Source organism: Capronia coronata, assembly GCF_000585585.1.
Source record: "Capronia coronata CBS 617.96 chromosome Unknown acBCG-supercont1.5, whole genome shotgun sequence".
Classification (NCBI taxonomy): domain Eukaryota; kingdom Fungi; phylum Ascomycota; class Eurotiomycetes; order Chaetothyriales; family Herpotrichiellaceae; genus Capronia; species Capronia coronata.
Window position 1 is genome coordinate 1043021 of NW_006912897.1, and position 14388 is coordinate 1057408.

Here is a 14388-nt window from a genome sequence, read left to right on the forward strand (position 1 = left end):
GGCCTCGGGATGGGGTTGATCGCCGGTTGACCACGCCGTTCCGGAAGGACTGAGGCATTTCCGAGTGGGACGGCGCCGGGGTGCCGGTGCCGATGTCGACATGCCCGGAGTTACAGCAGACTACGTCGTAGACTCCGGGCGGGATGTCCAACATGTCCGGAGATATGGGAAACTAGGTACGTCGTAGAGTCCGCGCCGGCGGGATCATGCGGCCGCCCACGCGCGTGTGGATCAGGAGAGTGGGTTCTTTTTAGTGGGTCCAATACAAGGCCGACTGTACATTGCTTGATTGAACGACCTCCCGCAAGACAAGATAGGTATATTCAATGTTGTCACTGACAACAGCTACAGGCACTGTGCGCGCCGAGTGAGACACGCGGAAGGTGTAATATATGGACCTAGATACGTACCTGAGGTGTATAAGATAGTATATTACCTTTTACCTACTCGTCTCCCACGCTGGACAACATCTCTCACCACAACACCATCCACCACCACCATGTCGCAAACAAGTCTGACCAGCATCGAACTGCAGCCACGAATTGCCATAAATGGCTGGATGGATTCTCGACCAAGCTCTCACGGCCCAGGGCTAAATCCAGACGTGGAGGGGCCGCCAACCACCTCAGAACCCACGAATCAGTTTGTCATATCGTCGCCGTCGTCGTCTCGCATCCAACCATTGCCCCCTGCACCCCCTCCACCTCCTCCACGGGATATACATGGCATCAAGTGGGCGTTTGCTGGTAAGCTGGGATCGGAGGATCGATCTGATTCAGTCGTGCGATCCAGGTGCTAACCATCCACGTTATACTTAGTGACCGCCATATTATCAAGTGTGTTCTTGTTCGCGTTGGACCAGACAATTGTCGCCGACGTTCAGCCCAACATCGTTGCCGAGTTCGGTTCGATCAACAAACTGCCGTGGCTATCGGTGTCCTTTCTGCTGGGAAATGCAAGCACGAACTTGTTCTGGTAAGTCGGGCACGATTCTCCGGGTTCCTGCCAATAAACAAATCCCACTGATAGATTCAGGGGACGAATTTATGGTCAATTCAATCCAAAATGGATCTATGTGCTCTGCGTCGTCATCTTCGAGATTGGGTCGACCGTATGCGGGGCGGCACCGAGTATGGATGCACTCATTATCGGACGTGCTCTGGCCGGCGTTGGCGGCGGAGGGATGTACTTAGGGGTGATGATGATGCTCTCCCTGTTCACGACACCGTTGGAGCGAGCAAAGTACATTGGAATCATCGGCGTGGTGTTCGGGTTTGGCACAGTGTAAGTGTCCCTAGCCTAGCCCCCATTGCCGGAGAGCACCGGATGGAATTTAAAAGGATCTTACTTGGTATAACTACTAACCATGGTATCTATCGGTGCTGCAGTCTAGGACCTGTCATCGGTGGAGCCTTTGCCGACAATGCATCTGCAACCTGGCGATGGGCTTTTTATATCAACCTTTGTATTGGAGGCGCCTTTTCTCCCGCGTATTTCCTGTTGCTTCCGTCCCGGGATCTCCGTCCGGGGGTGAAGTTCTGGGACAGGATACAGGCTGTTGACTGGATAGGAAATACTCTCGTCATCGGGTTCTACATCGCCGGACTCATGGCCATCTCCTTCGGCGGCACGACATTTGCATGGAACAGCGCTCGAGATATAGCTCTATTCTGCACCTCGGGCGTTCTGTTGATTGTGCTAGGCATTCAACAAGGTTGCTCAAAGCGGCAGAACAGGATGTTTCCGGTTCATTTCCTGAAGAGCCGAGGCCTCTTGATCCAGTTCTTGGTGGGAGCTTCTGCAGGGACGTCGTCGTTTGTGACGATTTACTTCATTCCGCTATACTTCCAGTTCGTGCAACACAGCAGCTCTCTTCTTGCAGGTGTACGCCTACTACCCTTCATCGGCTCGCTGGCGATATTTACCATGCTGAACGGTCATCTCATGGCCCGATCGGGATACAGCATGCCATGGTACGCCACCGGTTCTGCCCTCGTGATTGCGGCCAACAGCATGCTCTACACGATCGATTTGTCCACGTCAAACGGATTCATCTACGGAGCGATGGTCCTCAACGGAATCGGCACGGGTATGTTTCTCAACGCCCCTTTTGCCGTTGCACAGTGGATTGCTCCACGCGAGGAGATGGCCAGCGCCGTTGCATTCATCATGTGTGCTCGATGTGGAGGACTTGCCATTGCGCTGTCCATTGCAAACGCCATCTTTCTGAACTTGACCGAAAACAAGATCCGCCACCTGTTTCCTGCTTTCAACAACGCACAGGTACAGAGTCTGACCTCGGGCGTGGGGAGCGGTCTATTGGCAACACTCAGTTCTGCTCAGCAACAGCAAGTCCTCGCCGCTATTGTGAGCGCCATCAGTCGTGTTTTTATCACGTCAATTGCCTCGGGCTGCTTTTGTCTCTGCCTTTCGCTTGCTATGGATCGCAAGAAGATCAAGATTGGTTAGGGTGCTAGTAGTACTAGTATCTAGCTGCATACAGTATCAAGACGCACGTATTTCATTCTCCTGAGCTCCCGGGGAGTCTTTGCGTGTCTTGATTTCCGCGCCGGTCTCAGCGCTCACAAATGAAACCACCTTGTACTTAGAAATAGAATAGACAGGTTCTCCTGTGTTGGCGGCGCCTCATGCTATGGGCTGTTGCGCCGGTGTGTACCACGACAACGCTGGACTGCCTCCGTTCAGACATCTGGGAGGTGCAGTGCAAGGCATGGAATAGCCATTTTGCGAATCAATGTTGTGGATGGCCATGGTCGATGATGGTGTAAACACTCTCAGATTAGCTGCGGTCAACGTCAACGTACTTGGGGTTTTGCAAGAACTGTGCTCAGATTCTCAGAGAATACGGACTTCTGCGTGCTTTTCAATGGAGAGGCAGAATGTAAAGGAATCCCACAGAGGAGCTACTGTGGTGTCTGAATGTGTCGCCCGTCGCCCATCAAGGGCCAACCGTATCGAAAGACAATGCTCCACTATAGACCATGGAAGACTGCCCAAGCTAGACACGCTGGGCAAGACAAGCATCGTCCATCGGCAGTACTTGCACAAGTCGACAGTCGACAGTCTCCATATCATCTCGAGCTCAATGTTACCTGCTCTCGATCGGTATCAAGGCGGAGTCAAATCCGTGGTTATCAATGCTGCAGCTGTAGTCATCTCAGATGAACCAGGACCAGCTGCCATAGATGACTACCTAGAGCTCCAGAGTGGTCTGTGCAGGTCTGGATACTATGTACTTTATTCGGCGGTCTTATACATAGGGTGGAATCTGTTTATGTCCGATCGAGAAGCCTGCTGAGCTCGCCGACTTTACATGATGGACACTCCGGTAGAACACCACCGTCAAGCATCATATTCTGCTTTCTGCCCTCAGACTTTATCTATTCGATTGCTACACATCCTTCAACATTCTCCAGAGGGAACAACAGCAAGGTCTTCTGGGCTGAGTATCGCATGTCAAAGATGGGTTCTTCACGCAACTGGCGGTGCTGCCTTCAATCCAAGGACATCGGCAATCTCGCAGTAATCACTTTGCCACAATCCACCCGAGTCCACTGGGTATTGCGACCTCCAAGCAATCATGCGCTGGGCAAGCGGGGTCATGGTCTCGACGATCTCCCGTGGCACGATGAACGGATAGGCCTCCTCAGGAGTGAGATAGCTGGCCTGCATGGACAGCGCAATACCACGGCGCCGGAAGTCTTTGGTTCGATTTGCTCCGCCGCCGTGAGACGTCTTGCCGCTGAAAAGCGTCACATCGCCCGCGTGCATCAGAGCCGGGATCGTCTGCTCCTGAGTACCATAGTCACGGTGATCCGGCCAGATGTGGCTGCCGGGGATGATGCGGGTGGCGCCATTCTCGTCCGTGAACTCGGTCAGCGCGACGAAGAAGTTGATGGTCGCTTCATGTTTGGTCTTGCTCCCGACATCACTGAAGACGGCATACTGCATCTGGTCACGATGGAGCGGCTGGGCCACGTTGCCGGGGCCGATATCAATGACCTGAGCCGTGTTCATCCAATAGTCTCCCGAGTCTGCGCGGAAGATGTCCTCGCAGATCTCGTGCAGCAGCTTGTGGTTTAGCACTTCGTCTCGGAACGTCTTGCTGTGCGTCGGCAGGTTCGTCATGCGCTTGGTGACGAGTCCGTGGAAGTCGCGCATTTTGCTGTCGGCATGTTTGCCGCCGTCCACGATTTTGTCGATCACGGCGTCGATGTCGCGGTTGATCTGTCGAGTCTGCTCGGCGGTGAGAAACTCGCGGATCACAACGCCGCCGTCCTCTTGCATGACTTTCAAGATGGCATCTTTTCCATCGCTGATATGCAAGTAGCGAAGTTTGGGCTTGGGCGCCTCCACCGTCGTCGTCACGGTCTGAGTCTGAGTTGTCGACATTGTCCCGATAATAACTTGAAGTTCTTGTCTATAGAGTTGGAGATAGACTGACCTGTTCTATCCTCAGCATATATGTTATTTCCCTCCAAGAAGCCCACCGTGTCTCGCCCCTGTAAATGGCATGACTCTCGGGCCTCCAGAATTCCAGCGCAGTCCAGGACGTACATCCCAACCAGACCGTATCGGGACTATCATACCGAGACATCAGCAGAGATATCGGCTCTATCATGTCCAGACGTTGCTCACGAGACGGTCAAAGCGATATGGGTGCACCTCCCGGTGTCAGGCAAGCATGAGATGAGGTTTAAACCCGTCTATTGACTTATTTGGACCAGTAGTCTCTGGTCGAGGCCGCCCCGTTACATGCTGGTGGAGTCTCGGGACCCAGATAGCTGATTAGTCTAACCTGTTTAGGCACGGTTTACCAATCCGGCATATCTTAACGACCCGCTGCCGTCTCAGCGCCTTGCTCGTATCTGTTTATCGGTTCTTCTCAACCAATGATAGCCTGGCTGGCCTTGCGACACCACAAATTCTCGGGGTGCATGGGAGAATGATTACAAGGCATCCTCGCAAAGGCTATCACTATGCGGCGCTGACAACCACCCGCGGACAGCCGGATCATCGGTTCAGGGCTCTCTTTCGCGTGGCGAACTCGTGCTTGTCAACACAGCTGACCGCCGACGGAGCATAAGGGTACGATTCTGTAAAGTATATGTATGTGTATACATACATATATATATACATCTTCACGCTTCTGCCCCTGGACTCAAGTCGGCATTGACCGTTCAACAAACAGACCGGACACCATGGACTCCATCCTCACAGAAACACCACCTACCGGTGCACACGACAAGACCGGAGCGAGCCACCTGTTGAAGCCAGCAGAAGAGTCTATTCTCACCTCCGACGAGCTCGAACTTCGCGCACAAGGTCATGTCGGAGAGCTTGCGCGGAATTTCAGCCCCTTGGCGGCCATCTCTGTGGCTTTCACCACCACCAACTCCTGGGTCTCGGTCTCGGCCATCTTTGTGACGCCTTTGTTCATGGGAGGCGGCCCGGCACTGATGTACGGTCTCATTTTGGCTTCACTTGCTGCAACGACGGTTACGCTGGGCCTCGCCGAGCTCGCCTCTGCGTATCCTTCCAGTGGTGGTCAGTATCACTTTGCATTCATGTTGGCGTCGAAGAAAACCCGGAATGCGTGGGCGTTTGTGACCGGCTGGCTCAGCATTCTTGCATGGGCCTTTGCAACGACGTCTTCCAGCGTCTTTGTCGCGCAGATGATCACCAGCCTCGCAAGCTACTATCATCCGAGCTATTCGCCCGATCGCTGGCAAGTGTACCTCATGCACGTGCTGCTGATGCTGGTTGCGTTCCTGATCCTGGTGGTATTCGCTCGGGCGCTCCCCCGGACCGAGATCGTCTTCTTCTTCGTTTCTCTGGTCGGGTTCGTCGTCTATACCGTCTCTGTCACCGCGGTCAGTGAGACCAAGCAGCCCGCATCGACGGTGTGGGTGACATGGACAAACCAATCCGGCTGGAACGACGGCATGGCGTTTTTCATCGGCGTGGGCCAATGTCTCTACGGGTTCCTGGGCACCGATGGGCCGACGCATATGGCGGAAGAAATCCCCAATCCCCGCAGGAATGTCCCTCTGGCCATGCTGGCGACCTGCATCATCGGCGCAGCCACGGCCCTGCCGTGGTCTATTGCCTTTATGTTTTCGATCCAAGATCTAGACGCCGTGGAAGCCTCGGCTTTGCCGATCCTGGAAGTCTACTATCAAGCTCTGCACAACAAAGGAGCAGCTTGCTTCCTCTTGGTCTGGCTCCTCGTCATCTACTTCCAGGCGACCTGCAACTGTCTGCTGTTCTGTGGCCGACTGGTCTGGGCATTCGCTCGAGATGACGGCCTGCCGTACAGCAGCTACTTTGCAAAAATCTCGCGCGACCTCCCCGTCAGAGCAACGGCTGCCGTCGTGGTGTTCCAGTGTCTGTATGGCCTGATCTACATTGCTTCGACCACGGCCTACAACAGCATCATCAGCATGTGCATTCTCGGCCTCCTCGTCACGTACGCGATCCCTCAAGGAATCGTTCTGGTGCGGGGCCGCCACCACCTGCCGGACCGCAAGTTGAACTTGGGCAGATTTGGAGTCGTGGTCAACGCGTTCTCCGTGCTCTGGGTGTGTTTCTACGTCGTGGTTTTCTGCCAGCCAACCTTCCTGCCTGTCACGCTGGACAACATGAATTATCTGAGTGTGGTCCTTGTCGGTTGTATCGTTCTGATTGCTGGCCTGTGGTGGGGCGGCAAACGGAGGACTTTCGCTGGTCCAAAAGTGATACTGGACGGGATCAGCTTTGATCCTGAAGACCCGGCTGTATCAGGCGAGCACGATAGGGTCGTGTCCAAAGGTGCGCTACACCAGGCAACTGAAACTTCAGACAAGGCGTATTGAATGGAACATGGGCGGTGGCATCGATGTTACAAGATGTGGTTACTATCACAAGATATCGTATATTCGCAGCCTCGTGTATTCTAGCCATTACCCTTCCTTGTATCTATGCATGGCTTCCCTTTGGTCCTTTCCATAAAACGAAAAGGATCGTTTCTTTCGACAAAGTTTGACCATTTTCAGATTAGGGGTTCAAGACAATTCCAGGGGGTAAGCAACATGTAAAACTTCAGTCGAAGAGAACATAACAGTTTCCCTGCCAAAGTTGGCCCGCAGCCATGGATTTCGAGTGCTTCTACAGGCGGCGAATTGCAGCTTGGTACTGCGATGGTACACGTCCAGGGGCGTCGTTGTCAGGATAGACGGGGTCTGGACGGGACGGTCTCACCTCGACTCGTTTGATACACCCTGCAGGACACTGCCATATCTACCGATCACTGATGGGTCAATGCTTACGGTCAAGATGTTTGTACCTGAAGATCCTGGCGTTCTACAGACTACATACGATGTATCTTTGAATCCGTAGAGCTGTCAACCTGGTCTCTTATCGGAGTGGAGAGTCTGGACCCATTGAGCTACCAGGGGTGGGGAGGGTATGCTCCACTACTGACCAATTCAGCTCGCTTGATGGCTCGTCGAGACTTTCCGAATCGGGTCCTCAGCCGTGCAGTGTCTACAGACTACAGTTCTGACAGTGAGTACCGTCCATATCGATATTGTTATCTGATTGTACACCCTTCCATCGCTTCATCAATCTCGTGGTGCTTATCGCTTTCCTCTTCCGGAACACATGACCTCTGAACTGCCTGGCCATGGCGAAGTGTCACAGAGAAAGGTTCCGTTGGTAATGCGTATCTCTTCGCTGACTGGACTTTGAGATTCGAACCCATTATGATCAATCAAAGATAACAATGACGCCAATCAGGGCATTGCGTCCGTTTCACCCGTTTCGGCCCTGGCTTGTTGTTGAATTGTACAAGCACGTTGAGATGAGTGGCGCCATGAAGAAGCACGAAAATAGGACCACAGGTCGGTCTCCAGAATGCGGCAGATTTTTCAAGACGCAACCGTTGTCTCCCTCTTCGTGAAAAGCACAATTTCTTTCTAGTTTCCTGTTTTCTCGTCCATCGTCACGTTGAGGACTTCCTATACTAGTCGAGTGAACCATAGCCATGAAGAACTTTGCGTCAATTCACCCTGTGTCGAACCTGACCGTCTCCGAGATCCATAGATCGGTGGAATTCGTTCGCGCCCTGCATCCTGGCGTGCCAAATCTTGTCTTCAAGGTTGTCACCTTGAGGGAGCCCGACAAGACCGAACTCCAACACTATTTCGAGGCTGAGGCCAGTGGCTCGGATCTCCCCAATATCGATCGCAGAAGTTTTGTCAATTTCTACCAGAAGAACAGTGTGAGTTGGCCAAGCCAGTTCTCGATGCGCCCAAGAGGAGTCTTCATTGATTGACAAGCCGGGTCCTAGAATATCCTGCACGAAGTCATCATCAACCTGACCAAGGGCGTTGTGGAATCGGACACGGCACTTGATGCCCTGTTCCACCCCAATGGCGACTACCAAGAGGCAGACGAGGTCGCCGCGACAGCGATGGCAGACCCAGGAGTGCGAGCGGAGATAGCAAAACTGAAGCTGCCTGACCCATCATTGGTCGTCTGTGAGCCATGGATCTACGGTATGTCTCCTCCTGATCGATGCTGGGCGAGGGCGAGAAAGAACGGTTCTGCGAATGAAACAGAAGGCTTTATAAAGTACCTTTTGATTGATATCAACAGGGACGGACGGGATCAACGACACACGCCGCCAATACCAGTGTTTCTTGTTCTGCCGCCACTCCGACGCTCCTGAGGAGCTTGACTCGAACCACTACGCTTTCCCGCTCGCCATCTCCCCGGTCGTCGATGTGCAGACCCAAAAGGTCGTACGGATCGATATCATGCCCACGGGTGCCGATAATGAGATCAAGCCCACAGGTCCGGCCAAGATACCCCCTCGCAACGAGTATCTCCCGGAGTTTCAATCATTACGACCCGACGTCAAGCCTCTTCAGGTGGTACAGCCCGAAGGGGCGGGCTTCAAAGTCATCGAGGACTCCGAAACAGGCCGTCTGCTGCAATGGCAGAAATGGTCGTTCCGGCTTAGCTTTAACGGCAGGGAAGGGATGGTCCTACACAACGTAAGCTCTCCTGAGAGGGCAGCGTTGGCTGACTTCGGTCGCTCACTGACCCACTCCTGTCGCCACAGGTTCGCTACGATGGACGGCCGCTGATACACAGGCTGTCTCTATCCGATATGAATATACCATACGCCGATCCTCGTCATCCATACCACAGAAAGGCAGCGTTTGACCTGGGAGACGCTGGGGCCGGCTACATGGCGAACAACCTGAAGCTCGGCTGCGATTGTCTCGGCTCCATCTACTACCTTTCGGCGCCGCTGAGCAATGCAGACGGAGACATCATCAACATGGAAAACTGTGTTTGCATCCACGAACAGGTGAGCAGAAGAAAACAAGATAGCCTAAAAACTCCTACCTGGTGTATTGCTATCGTCCGTATGGTGGAAATTGACCATGACCCAATCAATCTAGGACAACGGGATCGGATGGAAACACACAAACTACCGCACCGGACGTGCTGTGGTGACTCGGAATCGCGAGCTCGTCCTCCAGACCATCTTGACGGTCGCCAACTACGAATACATCCTCGCCTTTATCTTCAACCAGGCTGGCGAGATCTGCTACGAGGTTCGAGCCACCGGGATTCTATCCACTCAACCGATCGACGACGGCGTCGACGTAGACTGGGGCACTCTAGTCCATCCCGGCGTGCTCGCCGCGCACCATCAGCACTTCTTCTCCCTGCGCATCGACCCTATGATCGACGGGCCGCAGAACACTCTGATAAGCGAGGAGACGCATCCGATGCCCCGATCGGAGCTAAACCCGCACGGCACGGGGTACTATACGCGGCAAACCAGTCTCGAGACCTCGGGCGGGCTCGACCTCGACACCAGCAAGAACCGCGTCTTTAAAATCTTGAATACCAACGTCCACAACCCGGTCAACAAAAAGGCCGTCGGCTACAAGATCATGGTCCCGGACTTCCAGAAGATCCTCGCGGACAAGGACTCGTATCACTTCAAGCGTGCAGAGTTTGCCGACCACAACATCTACCTGACCAAGTATCGGCCGAACGAGTTGTTTTCTGGCGGCCAGTATACGAATCAATCGCGCGGCGGCACCGGGGTGCGTTCGTGGGCGGACCGCAAAGACGCCGTTGCCAACGAGGATATCGTCGTCTGGGTCCAGTTTGGCATCAACCACGTGCCGCGCATCGAGGATTTTCCTGTCATGCCATGTGAGGTGATGAGGTAGGTCAAGCCATGCGTGCAGTTGTCGTACACGATGTGTGCACAGAACTTTCCTGCTATGTTTCGGTTGCTTGTTCTAGATTATCATCGTGCTGACTTGTTGTCCTGCGAGATAGAGTCATGCTGAAGCCCGTCAACTTTTTCGAGAAGAACCCGGCCATTGATGTGCCTCCTTCGACTCAACAAGCCAATAAATCCACGCTCGTCATGATGAGCAACGGCCATGATGGTTTGAATGGGACGACTGATATGAACGGAACAGCCAAAAATGGTCACTGCAACAACTGCTAGGGGATTTGCAAGCTTTTCCATCAAGCGGACACGTTGACGTGTTGACATGTCAACGAGTATCATGATTGGATCAGCTTTACAGTCGTCAGGTATGTATGGTCGAGTAGAGTCCATGGACGGTGACACATCCATATCTCTAGAGATTCGTACCTGGGGGAAGGTTTCAGTCATGGATCCCGATCCCATGGCGCCACTGTGGAAAACTAGAACTAAGGATCTAACAAGCATCTGAATGATACGTACGCATTTTCCAAAACTACTAAGTACCAAGTATTGCTACAGGAGTAGAGCGTCATACACGGGCACGTCTTTCACGACATCTTGCCAGTGAACGTCCATGGCCTGAGATTCAGAGCCTCCTCCCAGTAAAAGCTCTTCCAGCTTCTGTAAATCACCCTGCAGATGTATGCTCTCGACCTGATGAGTTGCAGATGCATATTCGGACGGCCGGCGCTCAAGTTGGGTGGCAACGACGGGATCGTCGGCTCCCACAATGACCTGCCGCGGTCCATATTGAGCCAGTAGTGTTTCGCAAAGGACCGCTTCTTGCTCGTCTCTCCTGCGCCAGACCTCACTAATCAAGTTCATGACGGATGGCACCGAGTTGAAGCCGAGGTGGGTGCGCGAGTCAAACCAGCGGCGCACCCGCTGCCGTTCCTCGCTGGAGAGGGCCTCGAAGGCAATCATCGCTACGGGCCACAGCAGAGGTATCCGTAGCGTTCCATCCGTGCAGTTGAAGGCTTCCAGGTGCTTCAAGCCCTGCTCCACAAAGTCGCGGATCACCGGTGACGACGGTGGGTGGCGCTTGACCCCGCGATGGAAGTAGATGAGACAGCCGTAGTAGAAAAGATGGTGGTGGTGACTAGGGTTGAAGGGCGAAGACTGGCAACCGTTGACCTTGGTCTGGTGGTCTGAAGCCGGGTTCGGCAGAGAGCGGGTTCGGTCATCCCAGACATCTGAGAGGCCGAGGTAGAGCTCTAGACACAAGGTTTCGATCTCATTTGGCATGAGCGTTTGGGACGTTTTCAGTCGGTACATCAGGTCGTTGATCTTGACAATGTTTTTGAGGGCGCACTGCGGAATCCCCAGGAAGCGATCTAAGAAGTACTTTTTCGTGGGAGATTCGTCCTCGAGGGAATCGAGAACGATGTCTTGATCTCCTGAATCGAGCAATAGCTGCGATTTGGCGCAGGTCAAAAGTCCCATGAAGGTTTGATACACCAGATTCGCCGACGTCGAACTGCACCAAAAGCCCGCATCCGTACTGCGTAACCAGCGATAGCCGCCCATGGCATGTTGTCGCCACCCGTTGGGGTCGCCGGTGATGCCGGACGCAATGAAGAAAGAGAGCATCACGCAGAGTATGGCGACGTATTGGGACGGATCTCGAGACTGCAGGTTGAGCCGGAGGTGGAGATACGCAAGTTGCTGGTGCTTGATGGCTAATTCCAGAAAGCTGACGTCGTGGTTATTGAGCAGCCATAGACTGTGAGCAGAGATGCTGCAGATGTTGTGGAAAAGAGCGAGTGATGCGTTGGATTGATCGTGGGGAGAGTCCAACCCTTGCAGCGAGATTGGGATGAACAGACTCCGAAATGGATTTTCCGCGCAGACAACTGGCATCATCCCATCACATATATAGACCACCCAGTGATGTATCAACCTGCTCTGCCGCTCAGGCCTGCTCAAGAGACCGAAATGTGTACCTTTCGGATACCGTGGGAAGCCGTGGAAGAGGTTTGGCGGTGTAGCGAGCAACTTCGTCTTGGATTGGGTTCTGTCACCTTCCAAGTCAACGTCCTCGTCCATGAGAGATGCACGGTCGTCCTGTGAAGAACGGTCTGAGTCCTGGTCCGATAATAGAGGATTGAACTCAATTGAATTGTCACATAAAGCTGCGTATGCAGGCTCGCGGCGATCCGCGAACTTCCACGACTGAGATAGGCCTGATGGCGGACTCGCGGCCACGCTTCGGTTGTCCAGAGATTCATCTTGCACAGGTCGGTCATCACTCCTTGTCTGTAGATTCGATGTTGCAGACGGCAGCCAAGGTGAAGCAGGATAAAGTCGGAATATATCAGGTTGTCCCGCTTGAGGCAACTCTGGCAAGGACTTCTGACTTGACTTGCGAGCGTTTTGTGGCCGTGAACGTGTTGGCTGCATCACCCTGGAGCGACTGCCGGATAGAGGTGTAGCTGGGCCTCTGCAGCGCTTCTGCCCTTCGTGCAGACACAAGGTAGATGAGTCGAAGACGTGAAACAGCCCATCTCCGTTGGCTGTAGGTGGCTTCCTGACATCGACAGTCCGGACTTCGCTTCGACGATTCGGAGGATGCGAAGCTTTGGGAGATTGACTTTTTTCCAATCCTATGTGTGCAGAAGGAAGGCCGGAGGCCATCTTCTCATGAGTCCATATCAACTTGATCCCATAGCCATCGCACTTGATTCCCTTGCGAGCGCAGCGAAGGCACGACGGCTGTCTTTCGTCGCACTTGACACGCCTTGCACGGCATGTCCAGCAACCCGTGAAGGTTCTCCTGCGATTGACCATGTCTGTCTGTCCTAAGTTCAAGTTGCTGTCGCACACATTCTGCGTCGGATTCGTTCTTATGAGGGACAACAAGCACGGGAAATTTGAAGCCGGGCTCGATTGTACTCACGGACTCGCCACTTACGACTGGTGTAAGAGAGTGTATTCATTCATTGCCTGTAGACAGTGAACCAACCCTTCCTTATCTCTGTGTCAGGTTGTGCGGGTCTTGCCCGGCCGCTTCTTTGCTCGTCAACACAGGCAGTCGAGATAAGGAAGTTGTGCTAGTACGTATACGATACGAACCGACAATCTAATCTAGAGCCAACCACGCAATACAAGTAGTACTTGTAATTAGTAGTACGAGTAGTAAGCAGTCACTGAACAAGTACAATATGTTAAATTTACTAGTATGATGTCAAGCCTGTATAATTACAGGTACTACTAGTACAACATCTAATTACTATAATAGTACTAGGTAGTATTACCAACTTAATTCCGACACGGTTCCAACACGGTTCCAAACGCTGATAAGATCGCCGATTTAAGGCTAATGACACGTATCTAAACCGTGTTGAACACGGTTCCAACCTGGATCATAACTAGTAGGTATATCCGAACCTTATCCGAACCGTATTCACTACTAGTATACTAGTGTCAACACCGTACTATCTATTCAAGTTCAAAACCGATTTAATCTACCTACGGAGGCCAGACTAGTACTAGGTACCTACCTAAAAGCTGAATACTACTAGTGCTTACTAAGTAGTACCTAGTACTTTACTTTATCGTTATATTAAGCAAAATTACTAGAACTTACTTATAAGCAACTACTACTAGTAGTAAGTATATTAGTAATATATTGGTAGTACTAGTAGGACTAAATTAATTCATCCTACTACTACCTACTAGTAGTACTAAGTAGGAACTATAATTAATAGAGAGATTATACTGATTCTAGAGTTATATTTATACTAGACTGTCCACCCCTAGTACTATATTACTTATTAAAACTTTATCTAGAGTAAAGTAAGTAGTATTAATACGATTTAGTATTTAAATCCGATTCCGATCCGATTTGAATCCGGTTTGAATTAGATTTCGATCCGATTTAAACTTAATTCGAAATTAACTAAAAACCGTATTAAATATAAATCGCCATTTAAGAGTTTATACGGAAAAAAAACCTAGATTAAAAAAAAACTAGATTAAAAAAACCTAGATTAAAAAAACTAGATTAAAAAAACTAGATTAAAAAAACTAGATTAAAAAAACTAGATTAAAAAAACTAGATTAAAAAAACTAGATTAAAA

General features: G+C 52.0%; 5 protein-coding genes across 5 annotated transcripts; 3 read left to right on the plus strand and 2 right to left on the minus strand.

The window, feature by feature from the left end:
- Positions 1 to 499: 499 nt before the first annotated feature.
- A1O1_06040 (uncharacterized protein) lies at positions 500 to 2469 on the plus strand (the record flags this gene model as incomplete). The annotated part of the gene is made up of 4 exons (XM_007726922.1): positions 500 to 746; positions 819 to 975; positions 1036 to 1284; positions 1389 to 2469. The coding sequence occupies 4 exons, from the start codon at positions 500 to 502 to the stop codon at positions 2467 to 2469; spliced, it is 1734 nt and encodes a 577-aa protein (XP_007725112.1).
- A 1023-nt stretch (positions 2470 to 3492) lies between these two features.
- A1O1_06041 (uncharacterized protein) lies at positions 3493 to 4413 on the minus strand (the record flags this gene model as incomplete). Its single annotated transcript, XM_007726923.1, has 1 exon — positions 3493 to 4413. One exon carries the CDS (start codon positions 4411 to 4413, stop codon positions 3493 to 3495), a length of 921 nt encoding a protein of 306 aa, XP_007725113.1.
- Positions 4414 to 5222: 809 nt separating this feature from the next.
- On the plus strand, positions 5223 to 6875 carry A1O1_06042 (uncharacterized protein; the record flags this gene model as incomplete). Its single annotated transcript, XM_007726924.1, has 1 exon — positions 5223 to 6875. One exon carries the CDS (start codon positions 5223 to 5225, stop codon positions 6873 to 6875), a length of 1653 nt encoding a protein of 550 aa, XP_007725114.1.
- Positions 6876 to 8044: 1169 nt separating this feature from the next.
- A1O1_06043 (primary-amine oxidase) lies at positions 8045 to 10546 on the plus strand (the record flags this gene model as incomplete). The annotated part of the gene is made up of 6 exons (XM_007726925.1): positions 8045 to 8281; positions 8351 to 8558; positions 8659 to 9059; positions 9128 to 9379; positions 9474 to 10255; positions 10372 to 10546. The coding sequence occupies 6 exons, from the start codon at positions 8045 to 8047 to the stop codon at positions 10544 to 10546; spliced, it is 2055 nt and encodes a 684-aa protein (XP_007725115.1).
- Positions 10547 to 10822: 276 nt separating this feature from the next.
- A1O1_06044 (uncharacterized protein) lies at positions 10823 to 12943 on the minus strand (the record flags this gene model as incomplete). The annotated part of the gene is made up of 1 exon (XM_007726926.1): positions 10823 to 12943. One exon carries the CDS (start codon positions 12941 to 12943, stop codon positions 10823 to 10825), a length of 2121 nt encoding a protein of 706 aa, XP_007725116.1.
- Between the last annotated feature and the right edge of the window lie 1445 nt (positions 12944 to 14388).